The following is an 18,164-nucleotide window of genomic DNA, read 5'->3' as shown; positions in this document are numbered from 1 at the left end:
TTGCAATTTGATCATTCTATGTAACCCATTGAGAGCATTGAGGCAATCCAACCAATCACAGAGCATCTATGGTGATCCCCAACCAAAAAGGTAAGTTTTATGATGGAAAGGTGACCAAAGAGAGTTTGATTCACCCTCAGAATAGCACTAGTGGCGACAATGCTTGAGCACTTATTCAACCGCTCGAGCAATTGTCAAGTGCCTAAGTGCCCTTACAATGTTTCATCTAGTGCTTGAGTGTCTCTAGCAATAGTTTATAAGGTTTTCTGGGTATTTTAAGGTTTTTGTAATTTTATCAACCTAGTTTTTGTTGCAAGTATTTTTTGGTATATTTAGATTTAAAAAAAAAAATCTAATATTTTAGCTTACCAAATATGCAACAGGATCCCTAAGGCCATAGAAAGTTTTTTTATTATTTTATTTTATTTCTTTATTTAGCATGATATTGTTTTTGCATGAAATTTGGAATTAATTAAAATAATTTTAAAATGGTAGTTTTGGAATTTCTTATGGAAAGAAAATTTTCATGAGAAGTAATTTTCAAATAAAAGTTTTATTCAAAATTGGAAGTTTACCAAATTAAAAAAAAAAAAATGTATGAAAAGGTGTTTTGAAATATAAGAGAATCAAGTTTTCTTTTTCACAATATCCTTAGAAGATCTTTTTTCCAAGTTTCCTAAAATTTGAGATCTTCAAGGATTTAAAATATTCTTAATTAAGGAAATATTCTCTTATTTTAATCTTTACAAAAATAGACGAGCACAAATATTCCAATTTAGAAATAAATAAATAATTTGGAGATTCTCATCATAGAAAATTTATTTTGAGAAAATTACCAACATTAAAATAAGTCTCTTATTCCAAAATATTGAGTACGAGAGTGCCATAAGCAAGCCCATATATTCCATGATCAAGTCCATCTTGATTTTGAGCGCATTGTCATCTTGAAAATGGGGTGACATAAGGAATCTAGAAATGTGGACTATCCTTAGTGGGAAAGACAATACATGTTTATAGTGGGAATGACCAATCCTAAACATGGAACTCATCACCTAGTTACACAGATGTCAAGGATCTTAGTTAATGTGAAGTGGTTGAATCACCTAAAGTGGTCTCACTATGAAAAAGGTATGTTAATCATTGTCTATTCCATGTAGGAAGAGAAAAATGCCCATTGTAAGCGGCAAAGGGCAAATGAACTAGAGAAGGCTTGTTATTTTATACTTAGGTCTCTTGATAATGTGTTGTAACAATAACACATGTCCACTGTTACTACTCATGAGATTCTCTTCAATTTGCAAGAAATGTTTGGTGATAGGGGCAAGTCAATTAAAAAACCTGCCCTTAAGATAATTGTGAACACCAAGATGACAAAAAGAACTCTCATTAGAGATAATATGGTTTGTATCTTTGCATTCTTTAATGACATGGAGATCCTTGGAGTTAAGATCAATTAAGAAACCTAGGTTGATATGACTTTAAAGACCTTTTCAAATTCCTTCAGGTAGTTTAAGCTGAACAATACTATGAATAAGTTGTTAATGGGCTTGCTAGAACTAATGAGGGAACTTTAGATAGGTAAGGGGATTCTCAAGGATCCTAAAGGTGTTCATATGATAGCCAAGAGTTTTTCAAGTTCTTTTAATAAGAAGAAAAAGAAAAATTTCGAGTACACTAAACAAGGAAAGTCCAAAGCTGGGAAATGTGAGAGTAAAAGAAAGGACAAGTATTTCCTTTATAGCAAGAAGGGTCACTCAAAGAAGAAAAGCCCTAACAAGCTAAAGAAAAATGAAGGTACATTTCATTCACTTTTAGTTTAATCATGTTTAATGGTGGATTCTACCAACTCATGGTGGATAGATTCCAAGGTCAGTGACCATATCTATAATTCTTTATAAGAGTTTTAACTAAAGAAAGACTAAATGATAAGGACATATTCCTGACCATAGATTTTGATGTGAGGATGTGCAGGCAGTATGAGACATTACCTTATCTTAGAGAATAATTGAATTATAGAACTCAAAGATTGTCCTTATGTTCCTGAGTTTAGAAAGAATTTGATTTCAGTTTCTAGTCTATGTAAATTAAATTATTCAATCCTTTTCAATAAATAAGTTATTATTAAAAGGAATCATCCATTTATACGCTCAAGATAATTGGTTGATAATTTTTATCGTGTGACTCAATTATCACTACTATCAAGTAATGAGAATAATTGTATCTCACTTAAAAGAAATGAACCTAGCACTAATCAAACACAACTTTGGTAGTTATGCCTAGGTCATATATATTAATCTAAACATAATCCAAAAATTGGTTGAGTCTAGAATATTGCACTTTTTGATTCTGAATGATCTTTTAGTCTGTGAATCTAGTCTAAAAAGTAAAATGATCAAGAGACCCTTTATTGTTAAAGGATATAAAGCCAAGAAGTGCTTGGAGTTAGTGCATACTAACGTGTGTGGGTCTTTTAATGTCCATCCAAGAGAGGGTATGAGTACTTCATCACCTTTACAAATGATTACTCTAAGTTTAGATATATTTACTTAATGCATAGGAAATTTGATGCCTTAGAAAAATTCATTGAATTTAAGGCAGAATTAGAAAACTAGTTAGGTAAACATATCAAGGCACTTTGAGCCAATCGAGGTGGTGAGTATATGTCCACCCACTTTGATTCTTTTCTCAAGGAGTATGAAGTTATATCCCAGTTGAGTGCACTTGGAACTCCATAAAAAAATGGAGTAGCAAAAAGAAGAATTCAAACATTGATGGATATGGTGAGATCCAAGATGGGTTTCTCATCAATTCCTGTATCTTTTAGGGATATGCCTCTGAGACTGCAACTTACCTATTTAACCTAGTGCTTTCCAAGTCAATACCTTTTGACTTATATGGAGATGTGGATAAATCGTAAACCTATTTTGCGACACATTCGCATTTGGGGGTGTCTAAGAAAAATGGGACTTTTACATAACAACAAAAAATCCTATGCCCTTTACGGTGCTTACAACCCATGTAGGAAAAGTAAATTAGAATCCCAATGATTACATTAATCCCAATAAATCACAATATATAATCATCATATTAACATGCACATAATTTATCCCTAGGGTCATAGGATAAATAAAATACCCTAAAAAAGCCACCATTAACATACCCTAGAAAGGTTTTAACATCCAATTGCTAACCTATAGCTCTAATACCAGTCGTAGGGAATCTCAAATCTCTATGTTCCCTATACCCAGATCAGGTTAGCTACATGCAAATCTTCCTAGGTTTTCTCTAAATCCTAAGGATAGTAGAAACATACATATAAAAAAATAAAAATAAAAATAAAAACAAGATTTAGATGTTAAGATTAGTGTGCTTACCTTTGATTTAGATGTTCCCAAATCAATTGCATTAAAAAAAGAATCTAATTGTAATCACAAAAAGTCTCATAGACCCACGATCTTTTATTGTAATGACTCAACCTTAGACTTGGTACTCAACCATTGGGAAGGTTAGGGAGGATAGAGACTAGGTTTCTCTCTTCTCCCTAGATAATGGAAAACGATTAACTTGTAACCCTACCCTAGGGCATATTTATAAGGTTCCTAAGTGGCTTAAGTGACTTAAGCCCATCAAGGGTTTAGGTCACTCAGTCTATCCCAATATTGGTCTTAATTGATTAATTAATCCCATAAGGCCTTCTAACGAATCAATTAGTACAATCCAGAGACTTTATCCACTAACTCTTTTACAACTTTATGTAATTACCAAAATGCCCTTATGCATAAAAATGAACCAATAGTCAATCCAACTCTTATAGATGGTGCCATCAAGGTATATGAGCTTGAGTGAGGACCATTAAGACCCATAAAATGGTATTAACTCTCTCATAATCCAATTATGATGTTGATTCAACATCCTGCTAAAAAGAATCAATTGCACTCCAATACTCTATGTAAATAATAATGAGACACTAATTGCTAGGGTCCATAACCTATTATCCATTATATACGATCTCCTTATGAACTAGTGTTTGTAATCTAACAAGGTGAAAGCTCTAAGCCTTTTAAGACTACTTCTACTATCCTTCAGTTACAAATCCTCTTATTATGTGTTCAACTGACATATCTTAGCTCTCTAAGAGTTTATGTCAAGTTCCGCTTAAGAAAATACTATGGTCATAGTTTACATGAACACAATACCTTAGGATCACCCAAGGGGACACTTTGTCTCAATTCCATAAGATACCATGGTGTCTCTATTAAGAATACCTATTACTATTGACTTCCATTAATAGTGACCCAATCCATAGAAAATATATTATCAGTTTATGATCTCACCGGTAAGTCAAAGCTACTACTAACTTTAGCACAAGCTCAATATTCTCTCAAGGTTGAAAGACAACACAATGAAGCAGTTTGGTGAAGCCATGACAACTTGATAGTCTTATCTCATGACTCATAGTAGGTCTTATTCAATATATAACCATACATACTAGTGCACTTATCATGGAAACCCATCCTGATATCTGAGACTAGTCATCCCTCCAATTAAGAGGTAGTATACTACAACCTCTAATGGGTTGCCTAAGCCCATAAACTAGTTGTGAATAAGTGATCTACTAGCAAGGAACCAGTGACTTGGATCTACCATGTAACTCCTAATGCAGCCAAGTCACATACAATGCAAGAGATGTCAATTAGAATGCTTACAAGGTATAATGCATGAAATAAGAATAGATAAAAGTGAACTAAAAATTTATTTATAAATAATAAAATCTAAAAGTTTATTATATCATATCTTTTTTTAAGGGCTCTATCTTAGCAACTATTGTATTTAAGAACCTGAGTTGTAGGTTCATGACTTTGAGTTGTATAATTTTGTCTTTGATATATAAATCTATATTTTCAACTAAAAATAAGTTTCTAAATTTTATATTTCAATGGAATTTTAATAGTGAATATCAAGAGGTTTTGATGCAAAAAAATAAGTGAAAATAAAGGGAAATAAAAAAAAGAAAAAAAAATGAAGAAATTTTGTTGTTGTTGCGTCAACTCTCTCTTTGAGGTGCACTTGGTCTTTTAATTTTATGGTGAGATAGATTTTTTTTTTTTTTTTTTAATTTTAAGCTGTGCCAAGTAAGGTGCAAATTAGGTGTGTAACTTTTATTCTTTAGGTGCACCAAATAGCTTTGAATAGAGTCTCTAGCACCCCTATACTTTTTCATATTTGATGTAATCATCTATATGGGAAACTAGATGAGCACCCACAAGTTCTTATATGCTAACAAATTTCTGTAACAAACTTCTCAAGTTATATTTGGTTGGTCAATATAGCATAATATAGGATAAAAAATGAAATAATATATTATATCCCATGTTTAATTGGCAAAGAAATAAAAGAAATTATCTTATCACTTATCTCTATGTTCAACAAAATAAAGGATAATATAATTGGAGAGATATGTCATCCATCCTTTTCTTTATATCCCTTCTAGATGAGATGTGTTAATTCTAAGTTAAGATATAAAATATGCATATTTCATATATTATAAATTTATTTGTTTTATCAATTTTTGTATTCCTTTTATTACTTATTTTATAAAATAAAAAAATTATTAAAAATTAAATTTACAGTTAAAAAAACTAACTAACTAACTAACTAACTATATATATATATATATATATATATATATATATATATATATATATATATATATTAACTAATGATTTAAAAATTTTCATTTTTTTATTTGTTTTACAAACTAAATACAAATATAACATATCCAACTTCATATACTACCTTAAGATTTTATATCTATTGAATTTCATCTCTATCGAATATAAAATCCAAGGATATCATATATGATTGGAGATGAGAACTTGCGATATTCATTTCTTATTTTTTATTTTTAGACGTTTTCTCCAAAATCCTTTAGGAACTAAAACGACCCATTTTCTCCAAAATCCTTTAGTAACTAAACCTAGCATATGTATAACTTAACAAATAATTAATCATAGAAATGAAATTTGGTTTTCAATAAACTCCATTGCATGACGGACAAACAAACCAACAAAAAAGAGTTTTATTATTATGGTACATCATACATGAACAGCTTAGAATGATAAATAAACACTACCACCAGTGTCAGAGGTGGTTTCCAAAAGCACTATTAGGGAGCAGCTTTTGCGCCACGTTTCTCTCATCTCACTCTCCTTCATCTTCAAACAACTGCCTTGAATAAAGACTCTGCAAATCCCCAGAAAGTTCCATCTTAAGAGACTGAAAGGCCAACTCCAACTTCTCCAGCTGCTCCATGGCATTACTATTGTACATGAACAACCCATAGTACAAATCAAAGCTGTCCTTGGCTGTGTTCTCCACCAATTTCAGCAATGTTTCATACCCTTTGGTGTTAATGGAACTTGATTCCAACCCGAATCTCTCTAAAATCCTCCCCATTGTGTGGGTAATGAACTGAGACTCCGCTGCGTACTTGTCGTGATCTGCACAGCTCATCTCCACCATTCTGCATCCTTCTCTTGCAAAAACATCCAAGAATCTTCCACATCTTGAGATTCTAATATCATCGTTTCCTATTCTGACCTTATCGTACATGAAAGGAAGGCCTGCCCACCCTTTTTTGCCTCTCTCCGAACCGAACATTGGGTGTGTGCAGAGAATATTGAACTCTTCAGGCAAGATTTCAAGAAATAGTGTAATGGCCGGGTATTTTATGCCACATTAGCATTTTTAGTTTGAAAAGTCTTATTGTGTGTGATGGTTGAAAAGTCAAAAAGAAAAGTGTTTGGAGAACACGTGTCAATTTCGGATTGGTGAATTTCGTTTTATTGTATCGGTCAATTAAACGAGTTGAAAATTTTATGCCATGTCAGCCTTAGGTTGGAAATTTCTTAGGATTTGAGTAATTGGGAATTTCCGAAAAAGAAAAACGAAAACGAAAATGAAAAGTTAATTAATTAAAATTAATTAGAATTAAAATAATAATAATAATAATTAATTAAATTAAATTCCTTATCAATAAAAATTGAGAAAAATATTAAATTGTGTGTTTTATAAAATTAAAGAGAAAAGAAAAAAAAATGAAATGAAAAGGGAGTAATTTGGGCTTGGATGAAATAGGGTTTTAAAAGAAAAATGGTAGTCAGTTATTGGGTTTATTTTGAACTTGGGTTGGGCTTGAGTGGGCTGATTAAAAGGAAGAGAAATGGGCTTGAGTGGGCTGATTAAAAGGAAAAGAAGTGGGCTGATTTAAAAAGAAAATAAATGGGCTTAAGTGGAAAAGGGAACAGTAGCAGATCTAGGAGAAAGGGGGCGGCGGCACTGTAGCAAATCTCACCTCGCCGGAGCTTTGACCGGCCGTTTGGGTGGTCAAACGACCTCCGTTTCGGCTCAGATTTGGAGGGGGTGTTCTACTCGACGAGGGAAATAATCCTACGGTGGCCAATCATATTTTTAGCGGCTGAATTCTTATATCTGTGGTAGGGGACTCTAACCCTAAAACTTAAATTTTTATGTTTTTCCCTTGAAAAAAAATTGTAAATATTGTCATTATGAGTTAATTAGGAATTATGAGTGTTGTATGAATTTTTCTAGAATATTTGGAATTTGTTTGGAAATTTTGGAATTTCGGGAAATTGATTTTGATTGATAATTAATTGTTTGGAAATGTTAAAAAATTATTAGATGGGTTGGAAAATTCCAAAATTTGGGTTAAGTTTCAAATATAATGATTTGTGAATTTTTAGGCATTGGTTAGAATATTTTCGGAAATTTTAGGGTAAAAAGTTAGTTAATTTTGGATATTAAAAATTATTAGAAGGGTTGAAAAAAATTCCGGAATTAGGGTTTAATTTACAAATAGTGATTTGTGAATTTTGGGCATTAGTTAGAAAATTTTTGGAATTTTTATGGTAGAAAGTTAGTTAATTTTGAATATTAGAAATTATTATAATGGTTGAAAATTTTTGTAAGTGTGGTAAAATTCAAGATTTTTGATATGCAAATTTTTGAATATTTATTTGGGATATTATCGGAAATTTTAATGTGTGAAATTATTTTATTGGATTATTGGGGAATGTTGAGATTGTTGAATTATTGAGGAACATTGAAATTGTGGCATTCATTTGCATCATGGTTGTATGAAGAAAAAAAAAATTGTGAAAAGTGTATGAAATGAAAAAAAAATAGTGATGAAAAGTGAAAGCCCGTGTGAGGCGAACTAAGAAGGGAGAGAGATCCCTAGGGTGAAAGACCCAAAAGTTTACCTCGAGAAGACTTCGAATGGGGAATGTATTTGGGTGCGGATGCGTTTCCTTCGGTGAAAGCCCGAGAAAAATAGTGCATTGTATGACTGTGTGTCACACGTTCATGTGCATTCATGTAATTGTTGAATATTGTGAAATTGTGTATAATATTATATATTAAACTATGTGATTGATTGATACTGTTGAATCGTTCATTTTGTGTTGAAGTGTCCTTTTAGTATTCTTTGAAACTTAGTAATCCCCTTAACCCCTTGGGTGTTAGGCACCCTACTGAGCAATGTGGAAATGCTCACCCCTTCCTTGTTGCACCTTTTTAGATGCAGATATCTCTCCTGAGGATCCACAGGTGGGGTAGGGAGGACTTCAGGAAGCTCCTGGAGCGGCCTAGTGGAGCATGGCATTTTTGTTATTGTGTTTCTTTTTGGATTTTGGGATTTGTTTTAGTAATTTTGACTCATGGATTTGTTATGAAGCTTTATTTTGATTAATTTGTTAATTGGGAACTTTTATTTTGGATTATAATGAATATTTATTTAATCTTGTTGTTTTGAGTAGTTTTGAGATATTATAGTTTATGAGAATTCTAGTGGGATGTATGAAAAAAAAAATCCAGAGTGTTTTGGTTGACTGCCAACGTGGAATAGGAGGAACCCTTAGGGTCAAACCTTTGACCTGGGGTCATGGGTCAAATTTTGGGTTGCCCGGAATTTGGGTCGTGACAGTGTGGTATCAGAGCCAAGGTTGCGATAATACCTTGGGGTCAATGTTTGTGAGTGTTTGTGTGTATTGTAATGTTATGATTTTTGTATGTGTTAATTGGCGAGTTGATGATAAATTAAATTATGTATTGTGATTGTATGAAAGTGAAAGTTTTGATAATTGTTGAAGTTGCTAAGTGTGTACATGTGAAATTTGTTTTTGCTCACCTTGGTAATGTGGTTGAATTAGGGTTTGTTAAATTTGAAATGGCGGGAAGGACCAGAGGAGGAAGATCAGAGAGGAATGAGAAGTTGGAGACAGTAAGAGAAGAACTCCGAGAAGTAAGAAGAGAGTTGAGAGAAACTGTTGAATTGATGAGAGGCCAGGGTTCCAGGAGAGCAGGAGGTACCCAGGGCCATGAGGATTCAAACCACTCACATAGGAGGAGCCGCACTGAGAGGCCAGTAATGAGCTAAATGGAAGCAATGAAGAGGTTCATGGTGATGCAGCCTCCATCTTTTAATGGAGAGCCTAGTGCTGAAGTAGCTGAGCATTGGTTGAGGAGGATGAGAAGAATTCTAGTGGGACTGGACATACCTGAGGAAAGAAGGGTAAGTTTGGCAACATATATGCTTGTGGACAAAGCTAATTTTTGGTGGGAATCAATGAAAAGGGTGTATGACACTGAAGTTATGACTTGGGAAGAATTTGAGAGAATCTTCCTAGGCAAGTATTTTGGGGAAGTGGCTAAGCATGCCAAGAGGATGGAGTTTGAGCACCTCATCCAAGGAACCATGTCGGTGCTGGAGTATGAGTCACGTTTCTCAGAGTTGTCTCGTTTTGCTTTGGGGATGATCAGTGAGGAAGGAGAAAAGGCTAGGAGTTTCCAGTAGGGGTTAAGGCCTGCTATTAGGAACAGATTAGTCCCACTGGCTATAAGGGATTATTCTGAGTTGGTTAAGAGGGCTTTGTTGGTGGAGCAGGATATTGAGGAGACCAACCAAATTCGGGAGCAAATGGGGGATAGAAAAGGGAAACAAAGAATGGGAGAAAGTTCCCAGGGGAGATCTCAGGGCCCGCAGCAGAGACAGAGGACTCAGTAGTCTGAGAGGTATTCCTCATTCTATGCAAGAGGTGAGCAGAGTGCTCAGAGGGTGGCTGCTAACAGAGTATGTTATGGTTGTGGAGCGGGAGACCATTTATGGAGGGCTTGCCCATTGCGGGGTGTACAGTAGGCTCAACCTCAGTCTCAGGGAAGTTCTCAGCAACAGTCAGTAGTACTTTTCCAACCCCCTCAGTTTCAGCTGCCTTACCACCAGATGCCACAGTTACCCCAGCAGCGCAGGGAACTAGGACAACTACCACGAGTCAGACCCGCTCTTCTCAGGGGTCGAATGCTAGAGGTAGGGGAAGGCAGACAGCTGGGAGAGTTTTTGCCTTGACCCCAACAGAGCCAGAGGAGGACACCCTTTTGGTGGAAGGTATGATTTTGGTATATAGTACTTGGGTGCGTGTTTTGTTTGATACTGGTGCAACTCATTCTTTCATTTCTGCATCTTGTGCTAATGCATTGGGGTTGAAATCGGAAAGGGTAGAGAATTTGTTACTTATTGAGTCCCCTATGGGTACGAACTCTAGAGTTGATAGAATATGCAAGGGGTGTGTTATTACCTTGGTAGATAGAGCACTAAATGTGGATTTGAGGATTTTGGATATGACTGGGTATGATGTTATCTTGGGAATGGATTGGTTGACAGTGTATAGAGCGGTTATTGATTGTCATCGCCGCAAGATAATATTTTGTCTACCAGAGGGATTTGAGGTTTGCTTTGTTGGAGGAAAGTGTGTTAGTTTGCCTTTTTCGCAGTCCGATCCGTGTTATTAGTATGTGTTGAGGAATGGATCAATAAATTTCCTAGCTTGCCTTCGTGGTAAGGAGAAAGCCCAGAAGGACATTACAGAAATTCCAGTGGTGAGGAAGTTTCAGGATGTATTCCCAGATGAGTTACCAGGTTTACCACCTCATAGAGAGTTTGATTTCTCTATTGAAGTATACCCAGGAACTGATCCTATTTCAGTATCCCCTTATAGGATGGCCCCTCTTGAGTTGAAGGAATTGAAAACTCAGTTAGATGAATTGTTGGGTAAGGGTTTTATTCGTCCAAGTACATCGCCATGGGGAGCCCTAGTGTTGTTTGTGAAGAAGAAGGATGGCACACTAAGGTTATGTATTGACTATAGGAAGTTGAATAGAGTTATTGTAAAGAACAAGTATCCTCTTCCAAGAATAGATGACTTGTTTGATCAGTTGAAGGGTGCAAAGTATTTTAGTAAGATTAACTTGAGAACTGGGTATCATCAATTAAGGGTTAGGGAAGAAAATGTTTCTAAAACTGCTTTTAGAACGAGATATGGGCATTATAAGTTCTTAGTCATGCCTTTTGGGTTAACTAATGTCCCCACTACTTTCATGGATTTAATGAACATGGTATTTCGTGCTTGCTTGGATTAGTTTGTGATTGTCTTTGTGGATGACATCTTGATCTACTCCAGGAGTTTGGAGGAGCATAAGCAGCATTTGGTGACCACCCTTGGAACTTTGAGAAGACATTAGTTGTATGGGAAGTTGGACAAAAGTGAGTTTTGGCTTACTGAAGTGAACTTCTTAGGCCATGTGGTTTCTGAGGCAGGAATAGCAGTAGACCATTCAAAGGTGGAAGTTGTACAGGAGTGGCAAAGGCCTACCAATGTATTTGAGGTTAGAAGTTTCTTGGGGTTGGCTCGGTATTATAGGAGGTTTGTGGAAGACTTCTCCAGAATTGCAGCACCAATGACTTGGTTGACTAGAAAAGGGGTGAAGTTTGATTGGAATGAGGAGTGTGAGAATGCTTTCCAGAAATTGAAGCGAAAATTGACCACTGCTCCAGTGTTAACTGCTCCTATTAGTGGAGAGTTGTTTACAATTTATTGTGATGCTTCCACAGTGGGGCTAGGGTGTGTGCTAATGCAGCAAGGCAAGGTGGTAGCTTATGCCTCAAGACAGTTAAAGCAGCATGAGCGGAATTATCCAACACATGATTTGGAGCTTGCAACAGTGGTGTTTACCCTTAAGACTTGAAGACACTATTTGTATGGAGAGAAGTTTGAGGTGTACTCTGATCACAAGAGTTTGAAATATATTTTCACTCAAAAGGATCTGAACTCTAGGCAAAGGAGATGGATGGAGACATTGGAAGATTATGATTTTGCTCTTCATTATCATCCAGGAAAGGCGAATGTTGTAGCAGATGCCTTGAGTAGGAAGAGTGTTGGCCAGTTGTCTAGCTTGGAGTTGAGAGAGTTTGAGATGCATGCAGTTATTGAGGATTTTGAATTATGTCTTGGTTTGGAAGGGCATGGTCCATGCTTGTACGGTATATCAGCTAGACCAATGGTTATCCAGAGAATAGTGGAGGCCCAAGTTCAAGATGAGTTTTTAGAAATGGTCAAAGCCCATTTGGTAGCAGGTGAAATAGATGAAAATTGGTCTATGTATGAAGATGGGAGTGTGAGGTTCAAAGGGAGATTGTGTGTGCCAAAAGATGTGGAGTTGAGAAATGAACTTCTAGCAGATGCTCATAGGGCGAAGTATACCATCCACCCTGGGAATACCAAGATGTATCAAGACTTAAAGAGACAGTTTTGGTGAAGTGGGATGAAGAGAGATATTGCTCAGTTTGTAGCTAATTGTCAGATTTGTCAGCAAGTGAAGACTGAACACCAGAGGCCTGCAGGGTTGTTGCAACCTTTACCTATACCTGAGTGGAAGTGGGATAATATCACTATGGACTTTGTGATAGGATTGCCAAGAACTAGAAGCAAGAAAAATGAAGTTTGGGTGATTGTGGACCGTCTTACTAAGTCAGCTCATTTTCTAGCCATGAAAACTACTGATTCCATGAACTCTTTGGCTAAGTTGTATATACAGCAGATTGTGAGATTGCATGGGATACCTGTATCTATAGTGTCTGACAAGGATCCTAAGTTTACTTCTCAATTTTGGTAGAGTTTACAAAGGGCTTTGGGCACCCAACTGAATTTTAGCACCGTTTTTTACCCTCAGACAAATGGTCAATCAGAGAGAGTGATCCAGATCTTAGAAGACATGTTAAGGGCTTGTGTTTTGGATTTTGGTGGAAATTGGGTAGATTACTTACTTTTGGCAGAGTTTGCTTATAACAACAGTTACCAAACTAGTATTGGCATGGCACCTTATGAAGCACTCTATGGGAGACCTTGTAGATCGCCCTTGTGTTGGATAGAGATGGGTGAAAGTCGTTTGTTGGGACCTGAGATTGTCCAAGAGACTACAGAGAAGATACAACTCATCAAGGAAAAACTTAAGACTGCCCAAGATAGACAGAAAAGTTATGCAGACAAAAGGAGAAGACCCTTAGAGTTTGAGGAAGGGGATTGGGTGTTTGTAAAAGTGTCCCCTCAAAGAGGCATATTTCGATTTGGGAAGAAAGGGAAGTTAGCCCCTAGGTTTGTGGGACCATTTCAGATTGATAAGAGAGTTGGCCCAGTGGCATACAAGTTAATTTTGCCTCAACAGTTGTCCCTTGTGCATGATGTTTTCCATGTGTCAATGCTAAGGAAGTGTACTCCAGATCCAACTTGGGTAGTGGACTTGCAAGATGTTCAGATTAGTGAAAATACTTCTTATGTGGAGGAACCTTTATGAATTCTGGAAGTTGGAGAGCATAGGTTCAGGAACAAGGTGATTCTTGCAGCCAAAGTGTGGTGGCAACACCATGGGATAGAAGAAGCCACTTGGGAACCTGAGGAAGAAATGAGACGACACTATCCGCAACTCTTCTACGAATTTTAAGGTAAGTTAGTTTAAATTTCGGGACGAAATTTCTTTTAGGGGGGTAGGATGTAATGACCGGGTATTTTATGCCACGTTAGCATTTTTAGTTTGAAAAGTCTTATTGTGTGTGATGGTTGAAAAGTCCAAAAGAAAAGTGTTTGGAGAACACATGTCAATTTCGGATTGGTGAATTTCGTTTTATTGTGTCGGTCAATTAAACGAGTTGAAAATTTTATGTCATGTCAGCCTTAGGTTGGAAATTTCTTAGGATTTGAGTAATTGGGAATTTCCGGAAAAGAAAAACGAAAACGAAAATGAAAAGTTAATTAATTAAAATTCATTAGAATTAAAATAATAATAATAATAATTAATTAAATTAAATTCCTTATTAATAAAAATTGAGAAAAATATTAAATTGTGTGTTTTATAAAATTAAAGAGAAAAGAAAAAAAAAATGAAATGAAAAGGGAGTAATTTGGGCTTAGATGAAATAGGGTTTTAAAAGAAAAATGGTAGTTAGTTATTGGGTTTATTTTGAACTTGGGTTGGGCTTGAGTGGGCTGATTAAAAGGAAGAGAAATGGGCTTGAGTGGGCTGATTAAAAGGAAAAGAAGTGGGGTGATTTAAAAAGAAAAGAAATGGGCTTAAGTGGAAAAGGGAACAGTAGCAGATCTGGGAGAAAGGGGGCGGTGGTACTGTAGCAAATCTCACCTCGCCGGAGCTTTGACCGGCCGTTTGGGTGGTCAAACGACCTCTGTTTCGGCTCAGATTTGGAGGGGGTGTTCTACTCGACGAGGGGAATAATCCTACGGTGGCCAATCGTATTTTTAGCGGCTAAATTCTTATATCTGTGGTAGGGGACCCTAACCCTAAAACTTAAATTTTTATGGTTTTCCCTTGAAAAAAAAATTGTAAATATTGTCATTATGAGTTAATTAGGAATTATGAGTGTTGTATGAATTTTTCTAGAATATTTGGAATTTGTTTGGAAATTTTGGAATTTCGGGAAATTGATTTTGATTGATAATTAATTGTTTGGAAATGTTAAAAAATTATTAGATGGGTTGGAAAATTCCAAAATTTGGGTTAAGTTTCAAATATAATGATTTGTGAATTTTTAGGCATTGGTTAGAATATTTTCGGAAATTTTAAGGTAAAAAGTTAGTTAATTTTGGATATTAAAAATTATTAGAAGGGTTGAAAAAAATTCCGGAATTAGGGTTTAATTTACAAATAGTGATTTGTGAATTTTGGGCATTAGTTAGAAAATTTTTGGAATTTTTATGGTAGAAAGTTAGTTAATTTTGAATATTAGAAATTATTATAATGGTTGAAAATTTTTGTAAGTGTGGTAAAATTTCAAGATTTTTGATATGCAAATTTTTGAATATTTATTTGGGATATTATCGGAAATTTTAATGTGTTAAATTATTTTATTGGATTATTGGGGAATGTTGAGATTGTTGAATTATTGAGGAACATTGAAATTGTGGCATTCATTTGCATCATGGTTGTATGAAGGAAAAAAAATTGTGAAAAGTGTATGAAATGAAAAAAAAAAAAATAGTGATGAAAAGTGAAAGCCCGTGTGAGGCGAACTAAGAAGGGAGAGAGATCCCTAGGGTGAAAGACCCAAAAGTTTACCTCGAGAAGACTCCAAATGGGGAATGTATTTGGGTGCGGACGCGTATCCTTCGGTGAAAGTCCGAGAAAAATAGTGCATTGTATGACTGTGTGTCACACGTTCATGTGCATTCATGTAATTGTTGAATATTGTGAAATTGTGTATAATATTATATATTAAACTATGTGATTGATTGACACTGTTGAATCATTCATTTTGTATTGAAGTGTTCTTTTAGTATTCTTTGAAACTTAGTAATCCCCTTAACCCCTTGGGTGTTAGGCACCCTACTGAGCAATGTGGAAATGCTCACCCCTTCCTTGTTACACCCTTTTAGATGCAAATATCTCTCCTGAGGATCCATAGGTGGGGCAGGGAGGACTTCAGGAAGCTCCTGGAGCGGCCTAGTGGAGCATGGCATTTTTGTTATTGTGTTTCTTTTTGGATTTTGGGATTTGTTTTAGTAATTATGACTCATGGATTTGTTATGAAGCTTTATTTTGATTAATTTGTTAATTAGGAACTTTTATTTTGGATTATAATGAATATTTATTTAATCTTGTTGTTTTGAGTAGTTTTGAGATATTATAGTTTATGAGAATTCTAGTGGGATGTATGAAATAAAAATAAAAATCCAGAGTATTTTGGTTGACTGCCAACGTGGAATAGGAGGAACCTGGGGTCACGGGTCAAATTTTGGGTTGCCCGGAATTTGGGTCGTGACAAATAGGCTTCTGGGAAATTCTTTCACCGAAAAAACATCAACAAATAGCGTGCTACGCCGCAGTCTCTGAAACGGGATCGATTCGAGCTCGGATTTTGTCGAAAGGATCGAGGTGCATAGCATCACCACTTCTGGGTGTTCCTCGCAGAGATCGTGCGGGTCGCTGAAGAAGGAAACGCCGAGCTTTGCGGCGGTGTCGGAGTTGTCCGAGCGAGAGTGAGCGAGGACAGTGTGGCCCTGGCTGACGAAGGTTTTGGCGTGAAACTGGCCAACATTGCCGAACCCAATAATGGCAATTTTGAGGCTTGTGGGTGTTTTGATATGGGTTTGCAGTTGGGTTCCAAAGTGGTAGTCTAGGGAGGCCTCCATGGCTTTGATTTGGAGAGATTTTGGGCGGAGATTGAATCCAGTTTGTGGGTTGAAAGAGAGAGATTTGGATCCACAAAAGGAATCTAAGAGAGATGAGCGAAGATGTTGAGGCACTGGTTTTGCTATAGGACAAGATTTTGAGGAAGGGAAGGAGAGCATCTTGAAGAGTTGGGAGAGAGATTCGGACGAGACTAGTGAGTTAAGGCACTGACACATTTGAGAAATTTATACAGTGACAAATTGTTGGTTGGTTGACGATAGTAAATACGAATGCTCGATTGAAATTTGAAAGTCGAGAGATGACAAAATAATATTCTAAAGTTTTCTACCTCATTTTTGTATTTGTTATCGAAAAAGTGTGGGAAATGAGACATGAATTAAAAAGTTGTTGAACAAAAAAATTATATCTTATGTTTGCAAAGAAAAGTCAATTTTCCTCTATTAATTAAATAAACCTAATAAATATTAAAATTCTCATTCCTTCGTAAAATGTTATTGAAAATTTTACAATTGCATCTACAAAGCTCACAAATAATTAACATTTTGAGTTAAACCTTTTGTTTACACTATTAACATACAAGTGTTATAATATTAACCTTTGATTATGAGATATTTATGTCTTGTTTGATAACTGTTTTCGAAAATAATTTTATGTTAAAAAAAATTATGAAAATATGTTTGATAACCAAAATTTATTTTTTATTTTGTGTTATTAAGAATAAAAAATATGATATTTTCATATAACATCTTTTAGTTATTACTTACTATTTTTACTTATTTTTTGAGAACCATTTTAAAAAATAATTATATAAACATGTAAAATGATAAAAAAATAAAACATTAGATATAAAAATTATTTTTAAAATAAATTTTAAGTTATCAAAAATAAATTAAAAATAATTTAAATTTTTAAACAGACTTTTATTTTATAAAATATTAAAAATCTATTTTTAAAATTTGTTTTTAAAAACTGTTTTCAAAAACACTTAACAAGAGTAAGAGTTGTTGTGTTGATGTTAACGCTTCGTTAATTTAAAGAAACTTTACCATAGGATATTGAAGAAGACTAGGGCCATTCAATTATTGCAATGAATGAGATGAAAAGTCAAACTTGAAAGAAGGAAGGAACGCTCTCCACGTGAAACAAATACAACAATTATCTGTAAAAGTGCTAACCTCACTATGATATGATAATCATCATATTTGCAATTGATATTATGAAACACCATCTTCTATAGTGCAATCCCAAGCATGCACTTTGTCCTATCTATGCAGCTGGTTGAACGAACTTTGTGACACATGTTCTTCAATTTGCTACCCATTGTTTGTAAAATGGGCTAAGCCCAATTTGCCACCTATCGTCATTTGTCATAGAGAGATTGTTCAACCCTTTAGTGGCCCGTACAATCAATCATAATCCAACACACTTGCCACGTTTACTTAGTTATGGTAGGAAAATTTAAGATTTTGGAATGATACTCATCATGAATTTGTGAGCATATTACTTCCATAATTATTAGGTTTCATGCTCTCCTTGCAACGGTTAATTATGACATTCTTTTGTATTTTCATTAATCCTTCTTTTGAAAAGTAAGATTGCCTTTCTACTTATTC

General features: G+C 35.1%; 3 protein-coding genes across 3 annotated transcripts; 1 reads left to right on the top strand and 2 right to left on the bottom strand.

Moving 5' to 3' along the window:
• Positions 1-6,048: 6,048 nt before the first annotated feature.
• On the bottom strand, positions 6,049-6,704 carry LOC117922154 (arogenate dehydrogenase 2, chloroplastic-like). The gene has a single exon (XM_034840187.1). It carries the CDS (start codon positions 6,658-6,660, stop codon positions 6,202-6,204), a length of 459 nt encoding a protein of 152 aa, XP_034696078.1. The 5' UTR covers positions 6,661-6,704; the 3' UTR covers positions 6,049-6,201.
• A 2,753-nt stretch (positions 6,705-9,457) lies between these two features.
• On the top strand, positions 9,458-12,099 carry LOC117921767. The gene is made up of 6 exons (XM_034839726.1): positions 9,458-9,870; positions 9,965-10,092; positions 10,214-10,462; positions 10,661-10,803; positions 10,867-11,125; positions 11,672-12,099. The coding sequence occupies exons 1-6, from the start codon at positions 9,458-9,460 to the stop codon at positions 12,097-12,099; spliced, it is 1,620 nt and encodes a 539-aa protein (XP_034695617.1).
• Positions 12,100-12,703: 604 nt separating this feature from the next.
• LOC117921766 (arogenate dehydrogenase 2, chloroplastic-like) lies at positions 12,704-16,733 on the bottom strand. Its single transcript, XM_034839725.1, has 2 exons — positions 16,182-16,733; positions 12,704-12,772 (listed from the first exon to the last, which is right to left on the bottom strand). Exons 1-2 carry the CDS (start codon positions 16,707-16,709, stop codon positions 12,704-12,706), a joined length of 597 nt encoding a protein of 198 aa, XP_034695616.1. The 5' UTR covers positions 16,710-16,733.
• Between the last annotated feature and the right edge of the window lie 1,431 nt (positions 16,734-18,164).

This window comes from Vitis riparia, chromosome 9, assembly GCF_004353265.1.
Source record: "Vitis riparia cultivar Riparia Gloire de Montpellier isolate 1030 chromosome 9, EGFV_Vit.rip_1.0, whole genome shotgun sequence".
In the NCBI taxonomy this organism is placed as follows: Eukaryota; Viridiplantae; Streptophyta; class Magnoliopsida; order Vitales; family Vitaceae; genus Vitis; species Vitis riparia.
The sequence above is the reverse complement of the archived record's forward strand: the minus strand, read 5'-3'. Positions and strand labels throughout refer to the sequence as shown.

Excerpts from the sequence above, each read along its gene's own strand:
- LOC117921766 (XM_034839725.1), bottom strand. The coding sequence starts at position 16,709 with ATGCTCTCCTTCCCTTCCTCAAAATCTTGTCCTATAGCAAAACCAGTG. Across the intron at positions 12,773-16,181 it reads AATTTCCCAGAAGCCTATTT|GTAAAGGTTGCAACAACCCT; the intron begins GTCACGACCCAA and ends ACTCAGGTATAG.
- LOC117921767 (XM_034839726.1), top strand. The coding sequence starts at position 9,458 with ATGGAAGCAATGAAGAGGTTCATGGTGATGCAGCCTCCATCTTTTAAT. Across the intron at positions 10,463-10,660 it reads GGACACCCTTTTGGTGGAAG|ATAGAGCACTAAATGTGGAT; the intron begins GTATGATTTTGG and ends TTACCTTGGTAG. Across the intron at positions 10,804-10,866 it reads GTCTACCAGAGGGATTTGAG|TATGTGTTGAGGAATGGATC; the intron begins GTTTGCTTTGTT and ends CCGTGTTATTAG.
- LOC117922154 (XM_034840187.1), bottom strand. The coding sequence starts at position 6,660 with ATGTTCGGTTCGGAGAGAGGCAAAAAAGGGTGGGCAGGCCTTCCTTTC.